Source organism: Gymnoscopelus braueri (genome assembly GCF_963280865.1).
Source record: "Gymnoscopelus braueri genome assembly, chromosome: 10".
In the NCBI taxonomy this organism is placed as follows: Eukaryota; Metazoa; Chordata; class Actinopteri; order Myctophiformes; family Myctophidae; genus Gymnoscopelus; species Gymnoscopelus braueri.
This window is the reverse complement of record NC_137611.1, coordinates 53000161-53014597: the sequence shown is the minus strand read 5'-3', so window position 1 is coordinate 53014597 and position 14437 is coordinate 53000161. Positions and strand designations below refer to the sequence as shown.

Sequence of the window (14437 nt, the reverse complement as noted above, 5' to 3'; positions counted from 1 at the left end):
GATATTTAGATAGCAGACACTTTGACCATAATTTAACCTTTATGTTTCTACAAATACTGGTAATTTGTAAATACCATTACGTTTGTGAAATAAACAGCATATTTATTTATTTATTTAACAAATAGTTATTGTACCGATATCTAAAGCTCAACCTAACTTCAGATCTTCCCCTCGGTCCAGGGACGTACACACGTAGATATGATTGATGTAAACCACTCGACAACAACAACACGAAACACCAGTACTGCCTTTTGGTAATTTATTAACTATAATAACACACACAAATTCTCACATAAACACACATGGTTACCTAACTAAACTCACTTGTACAGTATTGCTACCTTCAGCCAGCCCTAGAGAATCTACGCACATTAGAACTCTATAAAATGGGTGCTAACGGTTGCATGAGGTGACGTGATGTAGCAGCAGGTTATTTAACTGAAAAACACAAAACCACACGAAAGAAAATACCATTAATAATATGAAAACATGCATAAATAAACTAACATATATGTGTACAATAAAAGAGTTTTTCACACAGAATGATCACTTTTCGTGCACATTTGCCTTACCAGCTCTCAATCTACGTGCGAACGCTCTCTCACGCTGCGATGGAATGAAACTTGCTGGTCAAAACAACTCTTAGGGCGGTTTCAGACTGGATCCGTTTGAATCGAAGCGTTCCCGAGTACGCTTGGCTTCTCCCAGCTGGTCAGCATTCACACTGGCCAAAATCCTTTCGTACTCGACCATTTAATTTAGCAGTAATGGTAAATATGTGCCTCATGGGGGCGCTGTTGACTATGGGGCTTTGGAAGAGAGAATGTCATTCTCAGAAGAAAAGTCACTCTAGAGTGAATAATAAAGTTTGACTGTGTTCCTGACGATGTCTTGAGTTATAATAACAACAGATCAACAATACACAACCAAAGCAGTGTATGCACTGGTCTTTGAAACCTCGAAATGTAACGTCGTCTGTTAATATGATATTGGCGTCACGGACGCATCCTTGGTATGACGTCACGGACTAACCCTTGGTGTATTTATCCTTATAAATACGTTCGCCACAAATGTGTTTTTTGTTTATTATTTTTCACGGCTCGTGCTACTCAAACACTAGTGGGATTATTATTTCTTGTCAACATTCAAGTAGAACAATGAGAAGGTATAACCCAGCTAAAATAATGCGTCATTATAACAAATATAAAAATGATATATGATTAGCAGTCCAGTCTGTCCACTTCCTTCTCTTGGTACGGATGGATTCACACTGCCGCGTTCCGTTCCCGACTCCGCAGCAATCGGACCCGAGACTACCTCCCCAGGTGGTTTCGAGTACGGTACGGTGATGCGTTACGGGGAACGGTTCGCTACGTTCACACTACCACAACATCTGCCATGTGGTCTGGAGTGCGCACCCGGGACCCGAGTGTGAAACGGCTCTTATGCGCACGCGCAAGAACACATGTGGAACACTCGTACCAAAACACACATAAGTTTCAATTAAATAAGGACGTTTCTCTTATACTAAACTTAATGGAATAATTCCCATAAAAAAGTATCCCTGAGTTTACACATGCCCCCAGAATCCAAAACCCCAAAGAAAATATGTAAAGGCAGTAAACACGATAAACAAAGTATTTACAACAACAATCATGATGTCATAGCAGCGGAGAAGAAAAAGACCCCTTCTCTCCTCTAGAGGTCACTCGCTACCAGCTTAACCCGTGCATGCCGGTGAATGTTTGTAAACAATAGAATATAAAATATGGTCGGAAAAACCCTATAAAACTACACAGTTATACTATATGTGTTAATAAATAAATACATTTAAAAATCATTGTTTCGGTAGACTTAACATCACACCAAAGGCCAAGTGGCCTTGCCCCTGAAATACTGAAATTCCAGGCCTGGTAGCTACTGTATGCTCATGTTCTTTGCAAAAAATGTAACCTGAACTAAACCACATTGTCCTAAATGTTATGAGGAAACAAACAAAAGAATAATTCAAAGACCTCTCAATTACATTATTTCACACCCACATTATCTAATCCATCAAACACACATTATTTCCTCGTTCATAAATGTATATATTGTCATGTTTGCCCGCTGTGGTGACATTCTCCCTGAAGAGTTGATGACAACAAGATGCTGTCTCTGCCTCTGTTCCTCATCCTTCTGACAGGTAAGAACAATTCAGTCTTATTCTGTTTTTTACAATTAGAATTCAGCTTTCCTTTTATAATGGTGAATCCTTAATCATTTTAGATTATTCCCAAAGAACCAGATACATTACAGTGAGACAAAAGAAGATGATTGTTGATGACTAGCAAAAAAATTAGAAAAGTAGTGACCAAATTAGGATCTTAATCTTTAAGAAAGTGCTAATTTATTTTGGAATTCGAATTGTTTTTTAATTATATATTGTGTTATTTATTATGTTCATTAATTCGTTTTTAGTTTTCACATTTTATTATTTAATAGCATTTTAAACAAACTTGTTTTGTTTTGTTTTGCTTTGCTTTTATAAATGTATTAATTGCCGGTATATGTCTTGTGATTGTTATGTCCCTTCAACTGTAATGATTTATTTTCACACATACCAAGTAATGATTAGCAATATCGGTATCGGTATCAGTTTTGAGAAAATTGGCATCGGTATCGTATCAAATAAAAAATATATATATATATCGCACAACACATATTTTGGGATAGTTTCATAAAAAATTGGGCTCTTGAATTTGTAACAGGTTTTGGGCTCTGTTAAAACACTTTTACAACATTTTTAAAGTGTAAGGTGGACTGTATGTGAGGAGACTGAGACTTAAAAACCAATGTGAATATTATGTGGTGATTAAGCCACTTAATTATTTAGCAAAACAAGGTAGATTTTTCATCGTAAATAAAAGCATCAACATGTATGAATGAGACATATCAGCACATTAATAGTTTGATTAGCCACATTTTTATTTTATTCGTCACACTCTCGTGACTTTGAGAATGTCACACTGGAAAACTGTCTTCTTAAAACATACTTTAATGAGACAGACTTTTAATCAATCGTCTCTGAAACATTTCTCCTTCTTGTTTACAGCTGGAGAAAGAGTGACAGCATGGGACAACGAATGGGACCAACGTTTGAATCGTGAATGTCCAATGGGCCAAGCTGTTTCCTACGTCGCAAGGTACAGAAATAAATAAATAAATGAGGACACACGCACGCACACGCGCACGCGCACGCGCACACACACACACACACACACACACACACACACACACACACACACACACACACACAGACACACACACACACACACACTGATTTGAATCATCATGTCATTGTTAATAATATCAATCATTGCATCACTTTCATTTGTTTCCAAGTCAACACCACAACGGTCATGAAGATCGACGCTGGACTGTCCAATGCAGGGCAGCTGTGACCTTCACACAGTGTTACTGGTCAGGCTTTGTCAACAATTTTGATCGTCCCATGAACTTCAACTGTCGCGACAACTTTGTCATCACTGGGATGTACAGTTATCACCACAATGGCCACGAAGACAGACGGTAAGAACAGTGCATGCAAACCTATTGTCATGAAAAGTTGTCGTGAAATATAAAGCATTAGCATTAGGTGTGTGTGTGTGTGTGTGTGTGTGTGTGTGTGTGTGTGTGTGTGTGTGTGTGTGTGTGTGTGTGTGTGTGTGTGTGTGTGTGTGTGTGTGTGGGGGAGGGTGGTAGGGATGAGTAGGTGCAGAAATGTGTGGGGAGGGATCATTGGCATAATTACTAGAGAAAAAAGGGGTACCTCCAAATAACCTACAAACAAGTAAAGAATGGCATGGAAGGACAACCCCCCAAGCCACCTCGAATAAATGAATGAATGAATGAATGAATGAATGAATGAATGAATGAATAAATAAATAAATAAATAAATAAATAAATAAATAAATAAATAAATAAATAAATAACATAACATAACATAACATAACATAACATAACATAACATAACATAACATAACATACATACATACATACATACATACATACATACATACATACATACATACATACATACATACATACATACATACATACATACATAAACATTTACATATAATTTCAGATGGAAGTTAAAGTGCTGTACGTCCCCTCGACTGGAAACACATGGATGCCAAGAAACCTACTATGTGAACGACTGGGACCGGTACTTCTACTGGACTGTTCCTGGAGGAAACTACATGACAGGCATGAGAAGCCACCACAGTAATGGAGCAGAGTAAGTACAGTCACAGCCACGTTGTTTTTTTCTTTGTCTCTCTAATTTTAATTTTGTTCTTTATTAATTATTATTACATTATACATATTCTATTATGTAGTTTCCCCTACCATTATATTGCTCTTATTTTATATAACACCAAATCACAGCATAAGTCATTTAAGGTCACCTTTCATTATAGAAGAGGTCTAGTTTGTGACACACACACACACACACACACACACACACACACACACACACACACACACACACACACACACAAACACACACAGATCTACATGTGTTTAGTGAACGTTAAATTAGATTACATTAAATAAAACCCAACTGATAAATCATGTTACATCAACCCCAACCATCTGCAAAGTAAGCAAAGATATCCAGACAACTCTGCTTCTACGACAATAACTTGCAACTTGATACGAATCATTGTTGTGGACTGGGCTGAACAATTACAACAAAGAGCAAGATAGTGGACTGTCACTCTTCCCTGATGTTACGCATACATAAACATTGTAGTTAAGTTTATGTGTGATCATCACACTATTCACCTTTCATACTGATTCACATGAGCTAAATGTCTTCAACAACTCGTTAGAAGAGTAATTGAATTTACTATGCTGTGTTTTCTATTGACAGGGATCGTCGCTTCCGTTTCAAGTACTGCCAGGGACGTGCCCGCTGAAGACCAAGACTGTGGCAGCAATACATTCTATGATTGTCTGTCATTTACTTCAGCTTCATTCTCATGACTGTATAGAGTTGGTTCATTATAATCTCACATTGTTATGAATATGAATGGGTGTTGTAGCAGAGACAGTAAACAGGCTGATAGAAAGTACACCTGTGTAGTGCTCATAGCAATGAGGAATGTGGAATGAGGAAAGCCTAAACACTGTATCAGGTCACCCAATACCTATGTTCTCATCCCATTGAATGGGAAATCTTAGACTTTGTTATTTGTTATTTGGAAATGTTATTTCCCTGTACTGTCTTCACTGTTAATAGACCAGATAAATTAACACTTTATTATATTATCGAATTTCAAATTTTCTGGACATAGTAATTTAAAATGTAAAAAGTGATCTTACCCTGTTCTCTCCTGCCATATGATTATTAAGAATGCGCGCATTAAAATAAACTAACCAGCTCAACACACACCACCATCTATCAAAAAAATTATAATCCCACTGCTAAAAATACTTGTAGGAGAGAACGGGGTAAGATGAGCCAGTGGGTAAATTGAACCACCCTCTTTATCTAGAAAACTAGGCAACTGTGTTGTCATGTCACCGTAAATCTAGTAAACATCCATCATTTACACCTGGCTGTGAAATTGGGAAGCACCTGGGGAAAGTAGAAAACATTCTTTTACACATTTATTTTGGATGAATATCTAATTGAAGAGAAGTTTGCAATATTGTATTAACAATTGCAAATATTAAAAGGTTCTGAATAACAAACTTTATTTAATTGGCTTTATATTGTTTAAATACCCGTTAAGAAAATAAATAAAACTATTTGCAGAAGGGAAATGTGTTATTAAATTACAAATGAATACATTATTTGTGAGCACACACACACATATGTATAAATAGGTTCGTAGGTTCGACAGACACAACGTAAAATAACGACCCACTCACCACTGCAACGGGTGGTCGAAAGATTTTTTTGACGTTCGTCCTCAACAACATCCTTGAAAGGCTACACGTTTGCATGCCTGCTAGTGGAAATGTGTGTGCAAAGTTTCACGGCACTCGCACGCTGTGTTCGTGATTTGAGACAATCTTAGTCAATCCGGATGGAATAATAATCTGAATGACCCGTTTGGTTTAATGACTATAGAGATATTGTGTACCGATTTGCTTGATGTTTGGACAAAATCTGTAGGAGTAATATGTAAAATGTGTTTTGTGCCTCCTGGTGGCACTATAACAGGCCTATGTGAAACATTTGGGGCAGAGGTTCTGCTCTGGCATCCAAGGAGTGTGTGTGCACAGTTTCATGTTGATCGGGCCAACGGTGCCGGAGATTAGCTGTCCACAGACGGACAGACGGACGGACGAACAGGGTGCAAAACATAGTCTCGGCTATGCCTTCGGCCTGGTGGAGACAACTACACAAATATTAGGGAGTTCTTTCCAAAATTCAAAATAAATAGTCGTATGACAGAAAGGAAGAACATTACCACTCCTTCTGGGGGAACAGAAGGAATGTGCAGTTTTGGCTGCAAAATATGTCAATTCCTCTCACAAGGAAAGGGAAAACTAGTAGGACTTTATTTATGTAATTTCATTGATTGTATGTTGTTACGTTGTTTGTTGTTTATGTCATAATTGTAATTGTGCTTTGGAAACACTCATGCCAATAAAGCCTGTTGAATTGAATTGGAGCTTCTTGATCATAATTTCATCAATTCTTTAAGACAGGGGTAACAAACCAATCGATTACGATCTACTGGTAGATCATCAAAGCCTTCTAAATCGATCGCGGGGTGGGCCCGGTGGCAGACGGGCAGCCATCGACAGTGGTGGCTTATCCAACGGGCTTGAGGTGCTGAAGCACAGGGCACCAACCTGGGGGCGCGCAGCACCCCCCCTCCCCCCTCCTTGCAGGAGTGCTCCATTTTGAACAAAATGCCTCAAATCATGAACATAGCATGCAATTTCCGTCAAGTTTTGCGCGCACATTTCCATTAGGCAGAGGAAGAGATACCATTTGACATTTTTCAAATCAGACTCATATTGGCGCTATAACAGGCCGATTCGTGTTTTTACCTATAACTGCACCGATCTGTGTAAAACTTTGTATGCACACTCCCTAGAGGTCAAGGAAAAACCTTTACCCTGCATTTTTCACATCTGCCTTTTATAGCGCCACCAGGAGGCCAACTTATGTAAAACACATTATTTTATACTAGTGTACAACTTCCAATTTTATCCAAATTTCACGCAAATCGGTACACATGATCTCTATAGTCATGTGATCAAGACGGATGTGTTTGATTTTTCATATTCCATCCTGATTGGCTAAGATTGACATCTAAAGTTTGCATTATTGGCTTGTTTTGAATAGAATTCCGCAAATCATGAACGCACCGTCCGATTGCGGTCAAACTTTGCACGCACATTCACACTATGTTGAGGAACAAATGCCACCCTTTTAACATTGGCCTGTTATAGCGCCACCAGCAGGTCTAATTTAGCAAAACAAATGTTTTTAACAAAATGCCTCAAATCATGAATGCAGTCAGTGTCCGATTGTCGTGCAAGGCCTAAGAAGAAATGGCACCCTTTTCACATTGGCCTATTATAGTGCCACCAGGAGGCCACAATAGCCTACCTGACCTGTGCTCCGAGGAGCACTTTTTCTAGTTTTGGACTTCTTTTCATATGATATCTTAAAGTTTAAGATATCACCTCTTGTGAGAGGAGCACATTGGAAGTGCTTTGCTCATCATGTTAACAAGGTGGTTTAAATTAGGTTAAATCATCAGAGAAACTAAGGTGGTCAACATTCAGTCTGAGAGTTGTTCTCTTCATGCCAGTAGTTTTTAAAGACACAATGATCAAGCACGGTGTGCAATGTTGACCTCCAGCTGTGATTTTAGGAAAAATCTTCTAGCAGCGCACTGGTAGCCCAACCCGATCTCCCACGTCTTAGTATACATTGCACGGGAGTGTCATTCCGTGCATAGACAACTGGAAAATCCGTGTATAGCTGCCACACATCTCCCCCATTGACTAAACCATTTCGGAGGCGCGCAGGGGAACGTCGCAACATTTGGGACGGCAACTCGTTCGCTTTAGCTCACTCGGTGGCCCCTCACGTGGCTCCATTCCCTTGAGCCTACTCAGCGCCGTTTGAGTTATGTACCGATAGGCACAGAATCGTACATTTTGTTGTGGGGACTGCTTTGCTTCCGGGTTTTTCCGGGTTGCAACTGGTTACGCTCACCGTGGGACTCGCCGTACATATGCACAGATTTTCGGGTTTTCTAGGCGACTATGCACGGAATGACGTGCACTGGGTCTGTGCAATGTATACTAAATTCTGGGAGATCAGGCTGGGTAGCCTGGTCAACCATCCCAGTCGTGTGAATTCACATTTTCAAGTGAACATGTGAATTCACGCGACCGGAATGGTTTACCAGGCTAGCGCAGGTTGTTGTACAGTGTGTGTGTGTGTGTGTGTGTGTGTGTGTGTGTGTGTGTGTGTGTGTGTGTGTGTGTGTGTGTGTGTGTGTGTGTGTGTGTGTGTGTGTGTGTGTGTGTGTGTGTGTGTGTGTGTGTTTCCTGTCACTGTGGGCCTCACAGCACAGTAGTACAGTCTGTCAGTGCAGCAGAAGATCCACATGTTTGTTTCCATCAGACAGTTTAGTAGAGTATATTTTGTGATTATCTGCTGTTTTCGTAATCCCTGATCCTGAAATAAGCACAAGGAATGCTGGTGATTTTCCTGTATAATGACGATACCAGTAGAAATAATGTGACTTAGACGTACCCATTCAGATAAATACCAGAAACAGTAAACAGAATGAAAACATGTTGAATGAACCAAGGACACTAAAGACACAAAAGTGTCAACTAAAGACATTTAAGCTTCCTCTCTTTCATGTAGCTTTACACACTCAATTCAACCTCTTACATACTGTAGCCACAGGAACTACAGGTGCTGAAGGTGCGGCCACACCCCCACCTCCAGGTACCCTTGTTTCCCCACCTAGGAGAGGAAAGAATATGTGCAAAAGAAATATGTCAGGTTATTTATATAATGTAATAAAGTCCGGAACATCCTCGGTAACGTTCCCATAGCGTGCGCATACGCTCATCCGGTCAGGCACATAATAATAATAATAGTAATAATCGGCATAGGAGTTATAATTATTATTATTAAGACATTTTTGTAGACGAGAATGTATTTAAACTTCAAATCTGTGGTCAAGATGAAAATGAAAAATGTGCTGTAATGTTTTCAGACATCTGAATACCCGTTATAGGCTTCAGATGACTGGGCTGTCAGCATTAATGTAGCCCGGCGAGAGCAGCATCTGCAGCAGCATCTGTGTAACCACTTTAATCATTATTTTATACTTTGGCTATTTAAAAATAGCAGATATACAAGCTCATAGCACGGCTATGAGCTTGTAGATCTGCTATTTTTGAAAAGTTGTGAACATTTGAGCAAATCTTTGAATATATATTTTCTTAAAGCGAACATTGCTTCTGGGGGGGTATTTTGAGATGGCGGTCCGTGGCCAAATACATATAATTGTGGGGGTCCTTGACATGAAAAAGATTGAGAACCACTGACATAGAAACAGATCCGATTTGTTCAGAGATATTACAAACCCGAACCTATTTTTTATGGACCCGACATCGCCTACCTAAAATGCCTTTCTAACAGGCTAGATGTCAGTTATACTGCCAGCCTACAATGGCAGCAGTGGCTCAGGAGGTAGAGCGGCCGGTTCGATCCCGGGCTCCCCCAGAGTTAGTGTCGAAGTGTCCTTTAGCAAGACGCTGAACCCCTAACTGCTCCCGATGAGCAGGTTGGTGCCTTGCATGGTTTCCTCGGCCATTGGTGTATGAATGTGTGTGTGAATGGGTGAATGTAATGCACACTCATTGTAAAACGCTTTGGATAAAGGCACAATATAAGTGTACCATTTACCATTTACAATAAGAGACAATGACATTAAATTGCATGTTTTCACCTCGATGAAAAGGGAATCCATGATCACACACGCCACGTTCACATTTTTATTCCATGGAGGTATAGTTTTGATGCACTGAGTCTGTGTGCTCTACGCTCTCACTGAACTGACAGCACACACAGCTGAACTTCGTTCCTCCATATATTCTGATCCCAGATCAGTGTAATCTTTGAAGCACTTCATGCTTTTCTCTACCGATCAGTGCTGAGCACGGGTCTTCTTGGATCCACTCTGGTATTATACATCATTAAACAGACCCGAGGTCCAAGATAATAAAATCTGGAACCGACCGGGTCCGAGTGATTATGGTAAGATACAGATCCGGACACGTACGGGTCTTGGGTCTCAGTTTCTATTAGTCTCAGTGAGACTAATAAAACTGAGACTATTAATCTCAGTTTCTATTTGGGAGATTAGACTGCCTATGAGTAATGTTTGATTTGATGTGTTTATCCGTGTGTAGCATTAATGTTACTTTACATGAAGGGACTGATGCAATGTGTCTAAATGATAATGCTGCCCTCGAGTGGTGATTTTTGGAAAAGGCTTCCAGCAGCGCAGGTACTGTATATCAGCTTAGAAATAAAAGCGTGTTCTGTAAATAAACTCCTAGCCCCAAGGTACAATACAAAATGGAACCGTCGGGTCCATTAGGTTACACTCCCAAATAAGTTAAATTAACACCGCAAATGAACACGGGAGGGGTCCCTGTGTACATTTTATATCTGTTGTATGTGCTTGCAAACAAAACTAGCCCCTGCCATGTCAACACAATGTGTTCTATCTATCTTATCTTCCCGAGCAGGTAGTCCTGCTCAATCTCTGGGAAGGAGGTCAAACACACTGTGTCTGTGTTTTCCACAGCTTCATTATAAACGATGATGAGATGGATATATTTTACTCATTAAATAGAATATAGTTGCTCATCTTTCTTTCGTTTTGGGTGATTTTGTAACCCCGGTACATTACGGAACCAAATGGACCCGGGTCCATTAAGGTCCCTGTGTACATTTTCTATGTGTTGTATAACTGCATCCTTGCAGACATAACAAGCCCATAAATTGGTATTTGAGTTTATTGTTCCACGGTCGCGTCGCGAACAAGCCACTGAAGACACTGAACACATTTTTTTAACAGCGATTGAGGTGTTGATGCAGACAGGTGTCCTTGTCCTCTCCTCTCTCCTCTCCTCCTCTTCACTTTTTCAACCTTGCAAACCCTTTTTTTCAACCTTTTGAAATGTATTTATTATATATTTTTATTTTTTCAGTTTCAAGTTCTGGCCTGATTCTATTGGTGTTCAATGACTGTTTCTGGCTCTAGAATAATTATGGTTCTTCAACAAGGGTTCCTCCGAGTCACTACATGGGGGCCACCAATTGTTTGTGATAGGAGCGTTGTTCTTTGTTTGTTAGTTTGTTTGTTAAGTAAATGTCTGACAATACACATTATCATGAATCCAACATATTATCGCTTGGAAACAAGCCATAGTCACTTCAAAGAAAAACCTGTGGAATACTTCCAAGCTAACACACATTATTGAGACAATCAGCTAAATAGTGAAGGTTGAAGACCCCTACTTACTAGACTGCTATGTCTAGGGCTGGGCCATATGGACAATAGAACCTGTGTTTCAATGGATCCAATGAAGTTATTAAAATAGTCACAAGCTCTTGTTAAAACTTTCATCGGTTCAATATTTATAAAACTCACAGACAGACTTAACCACTTTCAGTTTAAAAAAAGTAAATCTACTCTGATCTACTAAGCTCACAAGGCCATTCATGTTACTTTTGTGTGACAATATTGTATGAGTAAGTAGGGCATTAATTGACAAAAAGAAATGCTGAAATATAGATTTAAGAGGTTTCTGCCCGAGATCAACGATACAGTGGCGGAACAACTGAAAGCCGGGCACGGCACACTGATCAAATGCATGAAGCATGTTGGAGTTGTGCCCCCGGATTTTACCTTCCTCTATCTGAAAATTCACTGCATCCCCCCAGATGTAGACGATATCTTCTATGAGCACAGCTGTGTGGAACACACAGTTGGAGGGAACCACAGGGGGAAGTTCTCCTCTTCCAGTTGTCACAGGAGACAACTGAATCCATCTCAAAGATACTGTATTTGAAGACATGCACTTTAATCTGGTCCCTTTCATTCAAGTCACAGTACCAATACAGATTGTGTTCCACTTCTACAGCAGCATCGAAGGATCTCTTTGTTCCTCTGTTAAGATGCAAGGTCCTTTCCTCCGCGTCATCAGTGCCCATACCCTAGGTGGGGTTGACGAAAGGGCCTTTCTGTGTGGAGTTTGCATGTTCTCCCCGTGTCTCCTAGGGTAGATACCCTCACAAAAACATGCAGTAATCCTGATCACTATACTACCTCCCCCTGGCCAGCCGGGGCGCCTGATGGAGGGGAAGGGAACTGGTTGGAATAACGTGTTCCTTCCACGCGCTATGTCCAACCAGGGAAACTCTCCCCTGTCAGGTGATAAGAAGCTCAGTTGGCTCTCATGCATTGAAGGAGGCATGAGCTCGGCCCTGGCCTCCCTAGGTTGGTAGAGGGAGTGTAGTGCCCAGGATTACATAGACAATTGGCACTGGGTGTAAAAAATTGGGTTACAAAATCGTGGGATAAAAGATGCAAGGTCCAGTGCCACATGCTGGACAACAACAACAAAGCAGATGAAAGTGGAGTCTTCAAGTCTCTGTAAAAGAATGCAGTGATGTTCCACATGCTAACACTTATATTAGTACAGCCACACAAACACAAACTCCATATTTGGGCAAAACTAAGATCATATTGATGACATTGGAACTCCTTTTTGGTCAGACATACTCTGATCTGATCTCATATCCTGGATGGAAGGCGTTCTGAGGTTATACATTCACCACAACAAAATCAACATAGTTGTCGTTGACAGATTTGAAAAACATTTGGGAAATCTGACACTGATCATTAAAGTGGTTTGTGAAATTAGCTGCAGACCAAGGATTAAGATTAGATTAGGAAAATGTAATCAGTCCAGTCTTCTACAATGATGAGAATAAAAAAGACCAAGGTCCCATGGCTTAGCTTTTGAGTTAAGGACATTAGCCCCCCCAAACACACACCAAGTCAGCATAACCCTGTACATCTATACCGCTAGACTCCTGTGTTCTACAAGAACTTTTAATACTTTCAAACAGGAACCTGAAATCACAAATGAGCAATTTTCTGTAGGAATTAAAGGTGGACAAAGTGTGAAGGTCTTTCCATTCCATGGCTTCAGAGACGCGGTAACTACTTTAGAGCAAGGGGGGCTGTATAAGGGGGGAGTTCTCGTTCGTGCGGCCGCACACATTTTTTTAAGCTTCTTTTTTTTGGTACCCTCACAACGGCATAGAGCTGCAGACAGTGTACACGCTGCATAGATACTATTTATTTACCATGCAGCACAGCACATATACATACACACACACACACACACACACACACACACACACACACACACACACACACACACACACACACACACACACACACACACACACACAAAGACAGTGTTCTATTTCACCAACAGCAGTGTGTTGGATTTTACTGTTACTTGTATTGGAAATTAAAGAGCCTGTGTATTATGCAAATCACAGCAGCAGCAGCTAGACGGTCAACAATGACACGCGCACACATTTTACCACAAAAAGGTCCAATAAGCCTCAGTTACAAACACCCTGTTTTCACAACACTAATAGAATACAAAATAAAATAAATTGCACATGGATAATATCCAACAGGTCTGCCGCTCTGGCTGCGCGGCGGCAGCAGCAGCAATAAACAATAATTAACAGTCTAATATAATGCATGTCTTACCTATTTGAAGACTCCAAAGGTAGCTTTCCTTTCTGGTGTGTTGTCGATGAACTTCTTCATCAGTGGCTGAATATCAATCGTATCAAGGATGTCACTGTGGATGTGTAGTATTGTCAGGTGTGTCATCCTTCGCTGAGTCATAGTATTCCTCAGCCAAGTTTTTAGGTGGCGTAGAGTGGAGAATGTCCTCTCAGAGGAAGCAGCAGAGACGGGTAGACAGAGACAGAGTCGTATCAACTTTTCCACTTCTTTGAGTGATGATGTTGTTTGAGGATGTAATCTTCAGACGAATCCAGCTACATCTTGAGTTGTCTTGAATCTTTCTTTCTTGGAGAGGTCACCCAGCAATGTGAGCTGCGTATGGAGACGGTCTCTGTCAATCTGATCGGGGAGCTTTGCCACAACGTCCTCATTCAATGCTGTATAGACTCCATTTGCAGCATCCATAAGAGTTTGCTCTCTCATGGTAGCAACTTGCATTCCTTCTTGGTCAAAACGACGATCTAGCTCGGATGTCACAAGTTCTAAGGCCTCAAAGAACTCACGCCTCCACTGCTTCTCTCCCACATCTGTCACTATGTCCT

General features: G+C 40.5%; 1 protein-coding gene across 1 annotated transcript; it reads left to right on the top strand.

Moving 5' to 3' along the window:
- Positions 1-3386: 3386 nt before the first annotated feature.
- LOC308094020 (hemagglutinin/amebocyte aggregation factor-like) lies at positions 3387-5009 on the top strand. Its single transcript, XM_080440457.1, has 3 exons — positions 3387-3570; positions 4130-4282; positions 4919-5009. Exons 1-3 carry the CDS (start codon positions 3494-3496, stop codon positions 4962-4964), a joined length of 276 nt encoding a protein of 91 aa, XP_080296583.1. The 5' UTR covers positions 3387-3493; the 3' UTR covers positions 4965-5009.
- The last annotated feature ends 9428 nt before the right edge of the window (positions 5010-14437 follow it).